The 12,661-nt window shown below is 33.8% G+C and overlaps 1 protein-coding gene across 1 annotated transcript; it reads right to left on the bottom strand.

Annotated features, from left to right (window-relative positions):
- Positions 1-460: 460 nt before the first annotated feature.
- On the bottom strand, positions 461-6,842 carry LOC110706477 (amino acid permease 8-like). Its single transcript, XM_021884404.1, has 8 exons — positions 6,689-6,842; positions 6,447-6,552; positions 2,302-2,535; positions 2,113-2,206; positions 1,786-2,003; positions 1,548-1,687; positions 1,217-1,444; positions 461-1,090 (listed from the first exon to the last, which is right to left on the bottom strand). Exons 2-8 carry the CDS (start codon positions 6,532-6,534, stop codon positions 665-667), a joined length of 1,428 nt encoding a protein of 475 aa, XP_021740096.1. The 5' UTR covers positions 6,535-6,552; positions 6,689-6,842; the 3' UTR covers positions 461-664.
- Between the last annotated feature and the right edge of the window lie 5,819 nt (positions 6,843-12,661).

The following is a 12,661-nucleotide window of genomic DNA, read 5'->3' as shown; positions in this document are numbered from 1 at the left end:
AACGATATAAACTAAATAAAAACGGAGGAAGTAGGAAATAGCAGTTAAGCATGCCTAATACAATAATAATTTTAAGTCTACTCTCAAGCTTGGTTCACTTTAGCAGCCCAGCAAGTTGGGTTGGTCTGGTGACTGTGAGTGGGAGTATAGTGGGGGAATTAGGGCACATTTTTATATATATCTTTAGTGTTATCTATCTTTGAATCATCTTTTGACCATGTGCTAAGCTATAGATATTTTAGATTCCATTAAATTTGGGTCGTTACATGTGTAGATAATATAGACGAGATTTAATTTCAAGTGTTGGATATAATTCGTCAAAAAATTTAACTAACTGAACAGGTAACATCAACGTGTAAGAGTCATACTTTAAGCTATTGATAAGGTTATATACTTCGTACATAGTACTTCCTATTAACTAATTTGCTAATTTTATTTAAAACTTAGGAACACAAACTAGTATGCCACCCACTACATAAATCCCTTATAACAAGAAATCAACTTAATAAAAACATATTCATAAAACAAACCCATTGACATATTTATTGCTATACTAGAAATAGGAACTAATTTAACTAAAGTGATTTTAGGAGCATCAATCAACAATCACTCTATACATATTACAACTTAAAAGACAAAAGAATAAAATCAAAGGTTTGTACTTTTATACTTTATATTGAAATGGCTTGGACGTACTAAGAGTTTCGCCAACTCCTTGGATTGACCCAGCAGCAGCAGCCAAGGAAACAAGCAAGCAGAAGAAGTTGATAAGTTGGAGTATACACCACTTCAATGAAGTTCGTTTGATCTTTCTTTGAGCAATGTGCATCTGCACCGGGAAATATACGGTCAGTGGCCAAAACCCGATTGCTCCGAGCAGCGCGAGGAAGTCATTGAAGAAGGGCATTGCCATTGCCAATATGGTTGCTAACACCACAAATATGGTTCTTCCGGTTAGCCTAAGTAAGTTGAAGCTTAACACTCTTTTGTTGCCAATTTTGATTGGGTACTCTTTGTTTATAAACGTTGAGTTGGGCCATTTCTCCCGGGCCCATGTTTCGTAAAATAAGTACACAGGCTGTGTAAATACCTGGCCCATCATACAAATATTTCAGCTCAATAATAAACATAATATGGTGCACCCGAGTGTACAATATCTCAATCAAATACACATAATAGGTAATCACGATTAATTATTGAATAAGTTGTTTTATACCTGATATGCACCCACTAAATGGACAACAATGAAGATGTTGGCCACATCTACTAGCCAAAAAGGCTCGTAAAATCCGAATCCAGTTAACATGTTACCAGGTGCGTCATTCCCAAATGCAGCATAGCCTAAGATACCACACATCAGGTAAAAGGCTGTGACTGTGAACAATGATATCCCATTCGCTTTCTTCATCGCCTGATTCTCTGGTGGTTCCGATTTTAGCGTATCCTGAGGCCAATATCAAAGGCTATTGAGAACTTGTACTACATAATCAGAAAAAATCATAACTTTTTATTATTGAAACACAGATCAGATGCACATATATATTCACCTGTATTTCAACAAGGACTGCAGAGAAACTGTAAGTAAACGCGATGTCTCCTAAGGCTCTACATGCCCTCCATACTTTATCAGCAACCGTTACATCTATTCCTACCTCTACTCCTGTTAAGGTTGTCTTCCCTCCTTTGCCTGCACAATTAAATTAATGTCATAACTAACTAAACTTTCAATTAGTTATCAGCTTATCGCGCTAGCTATAAAAGGTAGGTTAATTATTTACTCTGTACCTGAGATGATCGTAGCAAGAGCAAGTCCAATGCCTATTGAGGAATACCCAAAAGACATAACCGCGGCAATAGCTGACAAAATTGTGAGGTTATGTAAGTTGGGAATTTGTGACAAAAAGATCTCGAAAACTCCCAATCCAATCATATACGGATTATTGCTAAACTTGCAAGAAGCAGAATGGCCTTTTCTGTGGAAGCAATTAGACTTGTGCACTGCCCTGCAAAATTTTCGACAATGAACTTAAATTTGCTAGCTTGATGCAAATATATACACTTTTAAAGTGCATTCAAAAACTGTGAGATTGAACTCGGAATAGATGGACTTACACCATGCTTATCGATGCAGTAATCGTGTAACCAATTACCATTCCACTTAAATTGGCATACTGCAGTATCCCACAAGCAATGCTGTTTATTCTGCCTAATGATAAAAAACTTAAGGTCAGTTAAAGGAACTATTTGATGAATCAAGGTCGTACATGTTGGTATGTTGCAACCCGTGTAGATGGATGGTACCTAAATTGGAGCGAACCTCCTCCATGTACGAATGATTTCTCTTTCCGGTGACAGGATCAGGGGATCTGTAACAATCTGCTAGGAGATTTGAAGTATAAAACGCGATACATGAAAATGTTATTAGTGTCACGAGTCCTCCTATCCATCCAAGTTGTGCCGTGCCCCATGCTAGTGAAAGAACTCCGGATCCTATGATTGATGTTATAATGTGTGCACTTGCTGACCAGATTGTTCCTGCAGTATTATCAACCAACAAAGATTTAATCTGCACTCGAAAGGCAGCGTATATACTAGCTCATAGGTTTAGCATTTTGACATTACTTTGTTATGGAGTATATCAGATTAAAATGTTGGGAGTTTCTGACTTAATTCTCCAGTTGACTTTTTATGTTCAAAGTATACACGAAAAACACAGATTCAAATGAAATTTAATTTCCAAATTCAACCTAATATCCATTATATCATCTAACCACGTAAGATGTAACAAAAAAATTTATTCAAAATAATTTTATGATACAGAATGTTAGGCTTCTAAAAAGGAGCACATTAAAGAGATGAAGTTATGGAAATGCGCATATTAAGATGGATGTGCGGGAACACTCTAAGAGATGAATAAAAAATGAAGTTATTCGCAAGAATGTGGGTGTTGCAAGCATTGCAGACAAACTAAGGGAAAATCATCTGCGTTGGTTCGGGCATGTAAGACAGAGACTCATAGTGGACCAGTCGAGTGGAAGAGTGGGATCATGGAGATGTTAAACGAGATAAAGGGAGACCGAATGAAAATGACTTGGTTGGAAGAAGTTAGGAAAGATATAAAGCATATGAATTTACATGAGAATGAGGTATTTGATCGTAAGGGATGAAGGAGAAAGATTTTTGTGGATAAGTATACGGAATAATCACTTTTAGTTTATGTAGCCGACCCCACTTATGGGATTAAGGCTTTAAATGATAGATTGATTGATTGTTAAAGGTTATAATAGATGAAACATAAAAGTTGGGATAAATTTATGTGGCTCGATGATGTGTCCGATGAGAATGGCGAGGTGGTGATTATAAAAATGTAAAAAAAAATAAAAGACAATATTACTTCTTAGAAAATACTCCGTAGGAGATCCTAACATGCGAGAGATTAGAAAAACAATCATACATATGGGTCCTGTTTGCAAAAGTATCGGTAACGGGTAGCTTTTAGCGGTCGAATAACGAGTAGTTGTTAAGATAGCGAGTAGCTGTCAATTAGTAATGGGTAGAGGTTAGATGTCAAAGTAACAGTTGATAATATGAGTGTTTGACAAAACTAACGGTTATAATACTAAAATGTATAAAAAAATTCATATAAATAATGTTTAAAAAGTAATAAAAATTTGTCAAACGCTAACCGCTACTAGAACCACTACCTTTCCAAACACTCAATTTTTTTCTAGTAGAGTTTTGACTGGTCAAAATGCTAACCGCTATCTCAAATGCTACCATCAAATAGGGTCATGATACCACGATCTTATAGCTACTGTAAGTCTGTAATCTTTTTAATTTGAGTTTTTGATTTTCTGTATTAGACTGAACCATTTATTAATTTACTAAATAATTATTATAATACGGAGTATATAAAATATCTATTAGTATTATTTAAAACTTATAATAACTTATTATAACTGTTTGATATCACCTTCAATGAATTCACAGATGTCTAAAATAACACTAATTCTAATGTAGTCTTATGATTTTTGACTACCACAATTTTTAAAAAATGAACGACTGAGATTATTTATTTTTTATTAGAAATTTTAATTAAAAATCACTTTTTAGTTATTTCATATATATACTTTTATTTTCAGAATTTTAAAAATATTAAAAAATAATTTATAGAAGATAAAAATATATTTAAAATAATTAAAAAAATATTTTTCATAAAAATTACTAATTAAAAATAAATAAAAAATCAAATAATCTCAACCGTCCAATTTAAAAAATTGTGGTAGTCAAAAGTCGTAAGGCTACATTATAATCATCTCTAAAATAAAATTAAAATATACGGAGTAAATATAACTTTTGGTAAATATTTCTTATATATAAAAAAAAAAAAAAAGATGTAGCAACGAAAGTTAAATCTTAGGTATCAAACAATAAACAAACACAAATTTTTATATGTGGGTGGCCACACCGTATAGCCGGGGTTACTTATTCTGGAATTATTTATTTAGGGATTACTCGTTTGGTTAGGGCTTACTTTTTCAGGGGTTGCTCATTTGGTCAGGGATTACTTATTCAAGGGTTACTCGATCGGTTAGGAGTTATTCTCATATAGAAAACGTACTAATCGACTGAGTAAATTTAGAATAAGTAACCCCTGACTGACTGAGTAACCCCTAAATAAGTAACTCCGAAATAAATAACCCCGGTGAAAACGCGTTAACTGACTGAGTAACCCTTGACCGGCTGAATAACCCCTAAATAACAAATCTTTATTAAATAAGTAACCCATATAATTTAATTAAATAACCCCGACCACATAGTGTGGCCAGCCACACAAAAAAGGCACTGATAGACAAAACATAAATCAACATGAGACAATTAAGTTTGATAAAGTATGAGATAATAAGGGGAGGTAAAGGGTTTTAATAAAATTTAACGTTTTGTTATTTGGCAAATTAAAAGCTAAAAAAAGCCCCACGGTGATGGATAAAATGACTTAAAGTAAAAAAAATTTAATTGAAATAAACATTATTACACCGATTAATGAGCGATTTGGACATGCATTCCAAAGTAAAACTATTTTAGAAATCATTTTAAATTGTTATCTAACTCTCGGAAGGTGCTCATTAGCAAAATCCTTGTTATTTTATCAGTTACTTGTATTTTTGAATAAACTTAGGTTTTAATGTTTAAAAGTTGAATTCAAAAGGATAACTAGTTTAAACAAAACTCACAGAAATTTTATAGTAGTCATTGAAAATATGAATACCATAATATTTTAATGATTATATAGTTCATAATTGGCATTTTTTTTTTCAAGTAATTAATTATATTACTTTATTAATGGTATTAAATAGTATTATCAATATTTTCTTTATTTATCAAATGTTTAGTTTCATTTATGTAATTATTCTTATTATATAGTTTCTCAAAAAAAAAAAAAATTATGTTGGATTAAAATTTTCAAAATTTATATTTACATTTTAGATATTATAAGACTAATTGTGGTCATTTTATAATGTGATAAAATAAACCGATCATATTATATATCATTAAAATAATATGATAGTCATTTTTCAAACGACCGCCATAAAATCATCCAAAACTCACACGTAATATTTTTTTTGATAGATCACACGTAATAAGTATTGAATTTTCCTTATTTTTAATCATCATTCTGATCTATTTTCAAAGACACATTAATTATTATTTTATTCTTGTCCCCTTTTTTCTTTTTTGTATTATTTGAAGTGTATGACTATTCTACTGTAAAATTAAATTTCTATTACTTTAAATGTTTTTTCTCATCAATGGATAAAACAAAAAAGATTGCAGGGAGTACGAAGTTCATATATACAAGTATCATTAAGAATGTCCACGAACTACTATAAGATAACACTGTAATATTACTTGTTAACGACATTCATACAATAACAAAGACGGATCCAGAAATTTTGTATAGGGCGGGCCGTACGAAGTAAAAAGAACAAATATTTTTTGAAAAAAAAATAAAAAAGATTGCAAGTTGTGACCTGCGGAATTTGAACCCTCGACTTGCTACACTAACATATGAATAAACAACCAACTTAGCTACCTTTCTAATGCTTTACAAATACAACAATTTAGTATTTAATACTAATAAAAATTGGGCATGGGGCGGGCCATGGCCTGGGTAGGTCCGCCCCTTGATCCATCTATGTACAATAATATTTACTACAAGTGTATTCCATCCTTTTTTGTAATTTCAAGTTGTATAGGCACTATCCCAAACCTATTGTCTCAAGTTTGAATTGAGCTTACAACAACAACGAAGCCTTATTCCGATCCATAAAGAATACAAGTGAGCTTATATTAAAATCGCATATACGTAATGTTTCAAAGAAAATTGAACGGCGTAAATACCAATCAAATAATCTTAGAAAAAGAAAAAGAAAAAAAGGTCTTACCAGTTCTTTTGGGCTTGCCATCATCATCAAATTGTTGATCTTCATCACCATCAGAAAACTTGTTATTAACATCTTCTGTGCCTCTCATTATAATTCTTCCTCAAAACTTTTAAAGCAAGGTTATTAGGTAAGTCCAATAATATACTAATGTTTCGTAATATATAAGTTTAATAAAATCATTTTCATAAATTTACAAAGTATTTATTGTGGATCATAATGCATTGATCAATCATGCACGATACCTATATATTTTGCCCGTTGAGTGGGGACATGGAAGAGATTTGTAGCTCTTGCATGCGCACTCTTGCTTGAGTAGATAACGTAGTAAGGTACGAATTCTCAACCAGTCATGGTGGAGGGTACGAACTTGGACAAAAAAAAAAAAAAACTAGTGACTAGAAATATATCCCGGGTCGTTGCTTATAATTTATGCGGTGTGTTACAACACGTGGAAATATTAGAGTATAAATAAAAATATTTGTGTATATCTGGTTTACAACAATATTAGTTTACAGTAATTATTGAACACATGTATCGTAACCTTTAGTCAATTTAGGGTAATTCCTGGCGTTTTTTTTAAATTTGAGGGCAACTTTAAACTTAACTTGATATGATTTTGACGTAAATAGATTAAAGAATAAGTTTTATAAAGGGAATACAATTGAGTAACTCTTATATATAAGTCTTATTTATATATATCAAGGTAACTCTTATTTATATCGGTGTAGTTTTTAATCATTTTAAGGTATTTTTACAAATTACAACTAATGTACACCTGATTTTTATCTTAAAAAAAGTTTGTATGCAAAAAATTATTCAAGATAGATCTTAAACTAACCGATTAGTATAGGGGCTATAGAGCATTTACATGGTACTTGCTTTAAATTGGGCTTATACAAATTTACCATCTAAGTATTATTCAATATTATTACATAAAGTTAGTATAAAATTGAAAAATCAACCAAACAAGCTTGATGAAAAAATTGAAAATGGTGAGAAACTCACCATGTCATTAAGATAGGAAATTTGAGTCTCTGTCAAAATAAAAAAGATTAGAAATTCAAATCATACTCTCAAGCGTGGAACTTAGAATATTTAAATAATATTTTTATTAAAATAAAATAAAAAGAATAAACGTTTTATAAAACCACAAAACCATTGTAATCAATCATTGTATCCAAAATTTGGAGGAATAAAATGTAGTGGTCCAAATGGATCTTAGAAAATTCAACTTTTTTTTTTTTTTTGGTTGTTGTTGTTTACAAAAATAAACATTTTATATTTTTAAAAAACAACAAAACCATTTTAATCAATCAATGTAACCAATTTTGAAGGGACAAATATAATGTTACATTAAGAGGCCCACTTTTGATAGACTACCTTAGCTAGGACCAAGTGACCAACTCCTTCCAAAATTCCATGGTCTTGAAAGATCTATCAAATATAATGTTACATTAAGAGGCCCACTTTTGATAGACTACCTTAGCTAGGACCAAGGGACCAACCCCTTCCAAATTCCATGGTCTTCAAAGATCTATCAAAAAAAATTTATCATATGCTAAGCATAAAGTTGGTATAGTGGACTAGTACTCATGCCTTAGTCAAAAATTATTTCATTCCTTGTAGGATCTATTCAATTTGCCCTTTTCTTGCTTCTTTTTTTATCTACTTTATCTTTTCTGCTACTTTTATGCCACATTTATTAGTAAGTCACATGTTCGCATTACTTTTGAGTTTCTCATCATTTCATCGTTTTCCTATTACAAAAAAGTATAAATGAATGATTAATTTTCACCCCGGATGTTTAGGAGGTTACAAAAAGACATTGATGATATTGACGACACGAGTATATGTTAATCCGTACTCAATTATTAAAGCCTCTCAATAGACTTTACAAGATGGAAAATTTTATACAAACAATATTTAATATTTATGTTCATTTATTAAGAGAGATCAATTGCAATTTGGAAATTACAAACAAGCTATATTATGAAATAAAGAAAGTAATATTCAAATTAGCAACAACAACCAAAGAATTGATTGTGATAAGTTAGGGTATAGTCTTGAGAGAAGACTATATTAACTTCTTGTTTACCTTTCTTTCAAAATAAAATTAAAAAAATAAAATAAAAACTAAAGAGTTGATTGAAATTTAAATTGTCTTGCAAAACAAGAAAATATTACTATCAATAGAGGTGTCAAAACCACACCCGATCTGACCCGATTCAAAATCGACCCGAAAAATAATCCAATTCAAATTTGGACTCGCGTGGACATATTAATTAAGCATGACTCAACTTTAAAAATTGACCCGACCTGATCCGACCTTATCAGGCCCGATCCAATTATCCGAATTAACACCTCTAATCAAGATTTAAGGGTGTTTCCGACGGAATTTTGCCGTCGAAAATGGCCTGTTTTCTAGTAGTGAGATCAAAATTTCATTATGTAAATAACAATTAGATAACTATAGCGAAAGTTCATTTCTTTTGAAGTAGCATTATCTTACAAACCCTCATCATTAATCAAACACCTAAAAAAAGATTATAACAAGAAAACCTTAACCCAAAAAAAAACTCAAGCATTTTTTTTAATTTTTATTTTTTTGACCAAAAAAAAAAAAAAAAAAAAAAAAAAAAAAAAAAAAGAGGTTATACTTTGTATTTAATATTCAACAAAGCTAAGTGAATCAAATGAAAGTCAAACACATTCAAACAAAGCATTTTGAACTAAATAAATTTAACTTTTAATTGTTTTAAAGATTAGCTAAACAAGATTACGTCAGCGAAAGAAGAAAAATAGGATTGTGGGAATTTTTGATGATCAGGGCTCGTGGATGTCATCGAAGGCTAATATGAATACGGTGATCATTGATTATTTTGGTAGCCTCTTTGCTACTGGAATGCCAAGTAATATGGATGAGGCTCTAGTGGGTATTGAAAGAGTTGTTTCGGATGAAATGGGAGATATTCTTGATATGGAGCCGACGGCGGAGGAAATAAAAGATGCTTTGTTTCAAATGCACCCAAATAAAGCCCCGGGTCTGGATGGTATGCATGCTTTGTTTTTCCAGAAATTTTTGGGAATTATTGGAGGTGATGTCGTTAGCTTTGTGAAAGCTTGGTGGGGGGGAGAAATCGACCTTTTAGAGGTAAACAAGACTTGCATTGTTCTCATTCCGAAATTAAATGTGATGATCCTAAACACATGTCTGAATTTAGGCCTATTAGTTTATGCAATGTGATCTATAAGATTATATCTAAAACTCTTGCAAATTAAATAAGCTAAAGCCCATGCTTGGTTCTATTATTTCAGAAAATCAAAGTGCTTTTGTGCCGAAGCGTTTGAAAACTGATAATGCGTTGGTTACCTTTGAATTTTTTCATTCTATGCCCAAATTGATAAGGGTGAGGAGCGTGATGGTTCTGTGGCTCTAAAGCTTGATATGAGCAAGGCTTACAAAAGGGTGGAGTGGGTGTTTATTGAGAAGGTGTGATGCAAATAGGGTTCCAGGTAGCGTGGATTAATCGTATAATGCAATGCTTAACGAGTGTCTCTCTCATTTAAGTATAACGGTAGCATTACAGGGTGTCTTAATCCTTCTCGGGGGCTCCGTCAGGGGGATCCAATCTCTCTGTATTTGTTTCTGATTTGTGCCGAAGCTTTCTCTACTCTGATTTCTAAAGCTGCTTCGGAAAAGTTGATTCATGGGCTCGTGTTTTTAGGGGTGCTCTGAGGGTGTTACACCTTTTCTTTGCGGATGATAGCATTTTATTTGCCAGAGCTAGTTTGCAAGAATGCTCTAAAATAGCTAATATAATTAGTATATATGAAAGAGCTTCCGGTCAGAAAGTCGATCTAAGCAAGACGGAAGTAGCTTTTAGCAAATGTGTGGATCCGGAGAGAAGATAGGTGATTGTTGAGACTCTTGGTGTTAAAGAGGTTGGTAGGCATGAGAAGTATTTGGGGCTCCCTACTATTATTTGGAAATCAAAGAAGGCCATATTTACTTGTCTCAAGGAGCGTATTTGGAAGAAATTGCACGGGTGGAAAGAAAAAATTGTTATCTCGCCCGGGGAAGGAAGTGTTGATAAAAGTCGTGGCCCAAGCTATCCCAACTTATATGATGAGTATTTTCAGAATTCCAGATGGTCTTATTGATGAAATTCAATCAATTTTAGCTCGATTTTGGTGGGGTTTCGATGGATCGAATAGGAAAATTCATTAGCACCGATGGAGGATCTTTGTCTTCCTAAGTCAAATGGGTTGGTATGGGTTTTAGGGACTTGAAATGCTTCAATCAAGCCCTCCTTGCAAAACAAGGGTGGCGATTATGTGGTGAAAATAACTCTCTGTTGCAAAGAATTCTTAAGGCGAAATATTTTAAATATTCTGATTTTTGCGGGGGCAGCAAGAGGATTTGATCCCAGTTATACATGGAGGAAGCATTTGGGGGGGCAAAATCTGTACGTCTTTGAAGGTTTAAGGTGGAGAGTGGGGAATGGGGCTAGTATTAGAGCCTGGGAAGATGCTTGGTTAATTGATTGATAATGATTCACATTCTACTCCGACTCCCTAATTACAATGTGACATTGATTTAAGAGTGAATGAGCTTATTGATTTTGACAATAGGTGCTGGTATTCTGAGTTAAGTGCTGATATTTTTATGGAGGAGGATTGCATGGCAATTTTTAAATATTCCACTTCCGAATACATGGACAAGAGACATGAAATTTTTGGTGGCCTACTAAAGATGGCTTGTTTTCTGTCAAATTTGCGTACTGGCTAGGCAGAATGGGAAATGTGAGAACTTGGGAGTTGTTTCATGGAGATAGGGAGCACGAGCTGTGGAGAGAAGTTTGGAATTTGGGAGGTCCCCGAAATTAAATCACTTCGTGTGGAGAGCATGTAAAGGTTCGCTGGGGGTGATGGATGTGATGTATGCTCGTCAGATTAGGCCTACAAGTGTGTGCTCGATGTGTGGGGCAGCTAGAGAAACAATACTCCATTCTTTTTTCATTGCAAGTTTGCATAAGCTATATGGCAGCATATTGGGATGCAGCAACTTATTTTGGATGGACCATGTTCTTCTTTCCAAGATTTGTTTTGTTGGTTAATAGGTAAGCTTGACAAGGCAAAGCTTCGTAAGTGCTTGTGCCTTGGGTGGGCTACGTGGCACTGCAAAAATAAGGTAATCTTTGATGGGGCAAATGATGTTAATGGGGTAATGGTTGCTGCGGGTTTTACCAGGCTATGTGAAGAGTATGCTATTTAGAATGCCAAGGTAGGAGGGAGAATTGCTCTCCAATTTCTTTCTCTAGAGCTGCTTGGTTGCCGCCTAATCGAAACTTCATTAAAGTCAATGTCGATGCTTACGTGCCGAGAGATGTTGGGGTGTGCTTTGGTGCTGTCATTAGGGATGAATGGGGTAAGATTCCGACTGTATCAGCAAGGGAAACAACGTGTCGATGGGGGCCTTCTATGGCCGAAGCTGCTGCTGCAAGATACGGTGTCTAGCTTGCTAGAAATCTGGGCTATGCTAATGTGATCCTTGAATCGGACTCACTTTTTGTTGTTTGTGCTATCAGACAAAGACAAGAAGGGGATGCTCCTTTATTTCTCTTCTATGAGGATATTCATAGGGTGTGTGTTGATTTTGTTAATTTTAGTTGTGTTCATGTTAGACGGACGGGGAATATCGTTGCCCATCTTGCTGCGAGATGGGATACGGGTGATGCTTTTGAATGTATATGTACGAACTCTATCCCCCAATGTTTTATATCTTTGGTGGAGCTTGATTTAATAAATTGATTCTCTCGTGTTTGTCTTTAAAAAAAAAAAAAAAAAAAAAAAAAGGGATTATGTAGTAATTAACCTTAATCCATCACTTTATCCTTAACGGGCCTGGGAGCGTGAGGTGGACTTGGATGAAGCCCAATGAGAATAGCATAGCGGGCCAACAGTTATGGACTATGATAATAATTGCATGACAACAATCTGAGCCCAAAGAGGTTTTTCCGAAAACTAGTACACCTCCTCTGAGCAAAATTGGAGCTTAAACAAGGACTCCCAACAACTCGTCGAATGGCCGGCCAAACTTAATCGAGCCACTAACATGCTCAACTCGATAGGACTTAGATTAACATGTATAGGACGTGCTTTAGTCCTTGTTAAAGAGCATATTGTTAGTACTACCAGTCTACCACTATTTTGGT

This window comes from Chenopodium quinoa, unplaced genomic scaffold, assembly GCF_001683475.1.
Source record: "Chenopodium quinoa cultivar QQ74 unplaced genomic scaffold, ASM168347v1, whole genome shotgun sequence".
NCBI lineage: Eukaryota > Viridiplantae > Streptophyta > Magnoliopsida > Caryophyllales > Amaranthaceae > Chenopodium > Chenopodium quinoa.
Note: the sequence above shows the minus strand (reverse complement) of the source record. Positions and strands in the feature narration are given on the sequence as shown.

Bases quoted from the DNA above. Each gene is read 5' to 3' on its own strand.
- LOC110706477 (XM_021884404.1), bottom strand. From the start codon at position 6,534: ATGAGAGGCACAGAAGATGTTAATAACAAGTTTTCTGATGGTGATGAA. The intron at 2,536-6,446 runs GTAAGACCTTTT...ATAATACTGCAG, and splicing joins TGGCAAGCCCAAAAGAACTG to GAACAATCTGGTCAGCAAGT. The intron at 1,091-1,216 runs GTATAAAACAAC...ATGATGGGCCAG, and splicing joins ATTTAGTGGGTGCATATCAG to GTATTTACACAGCCTGTGTA.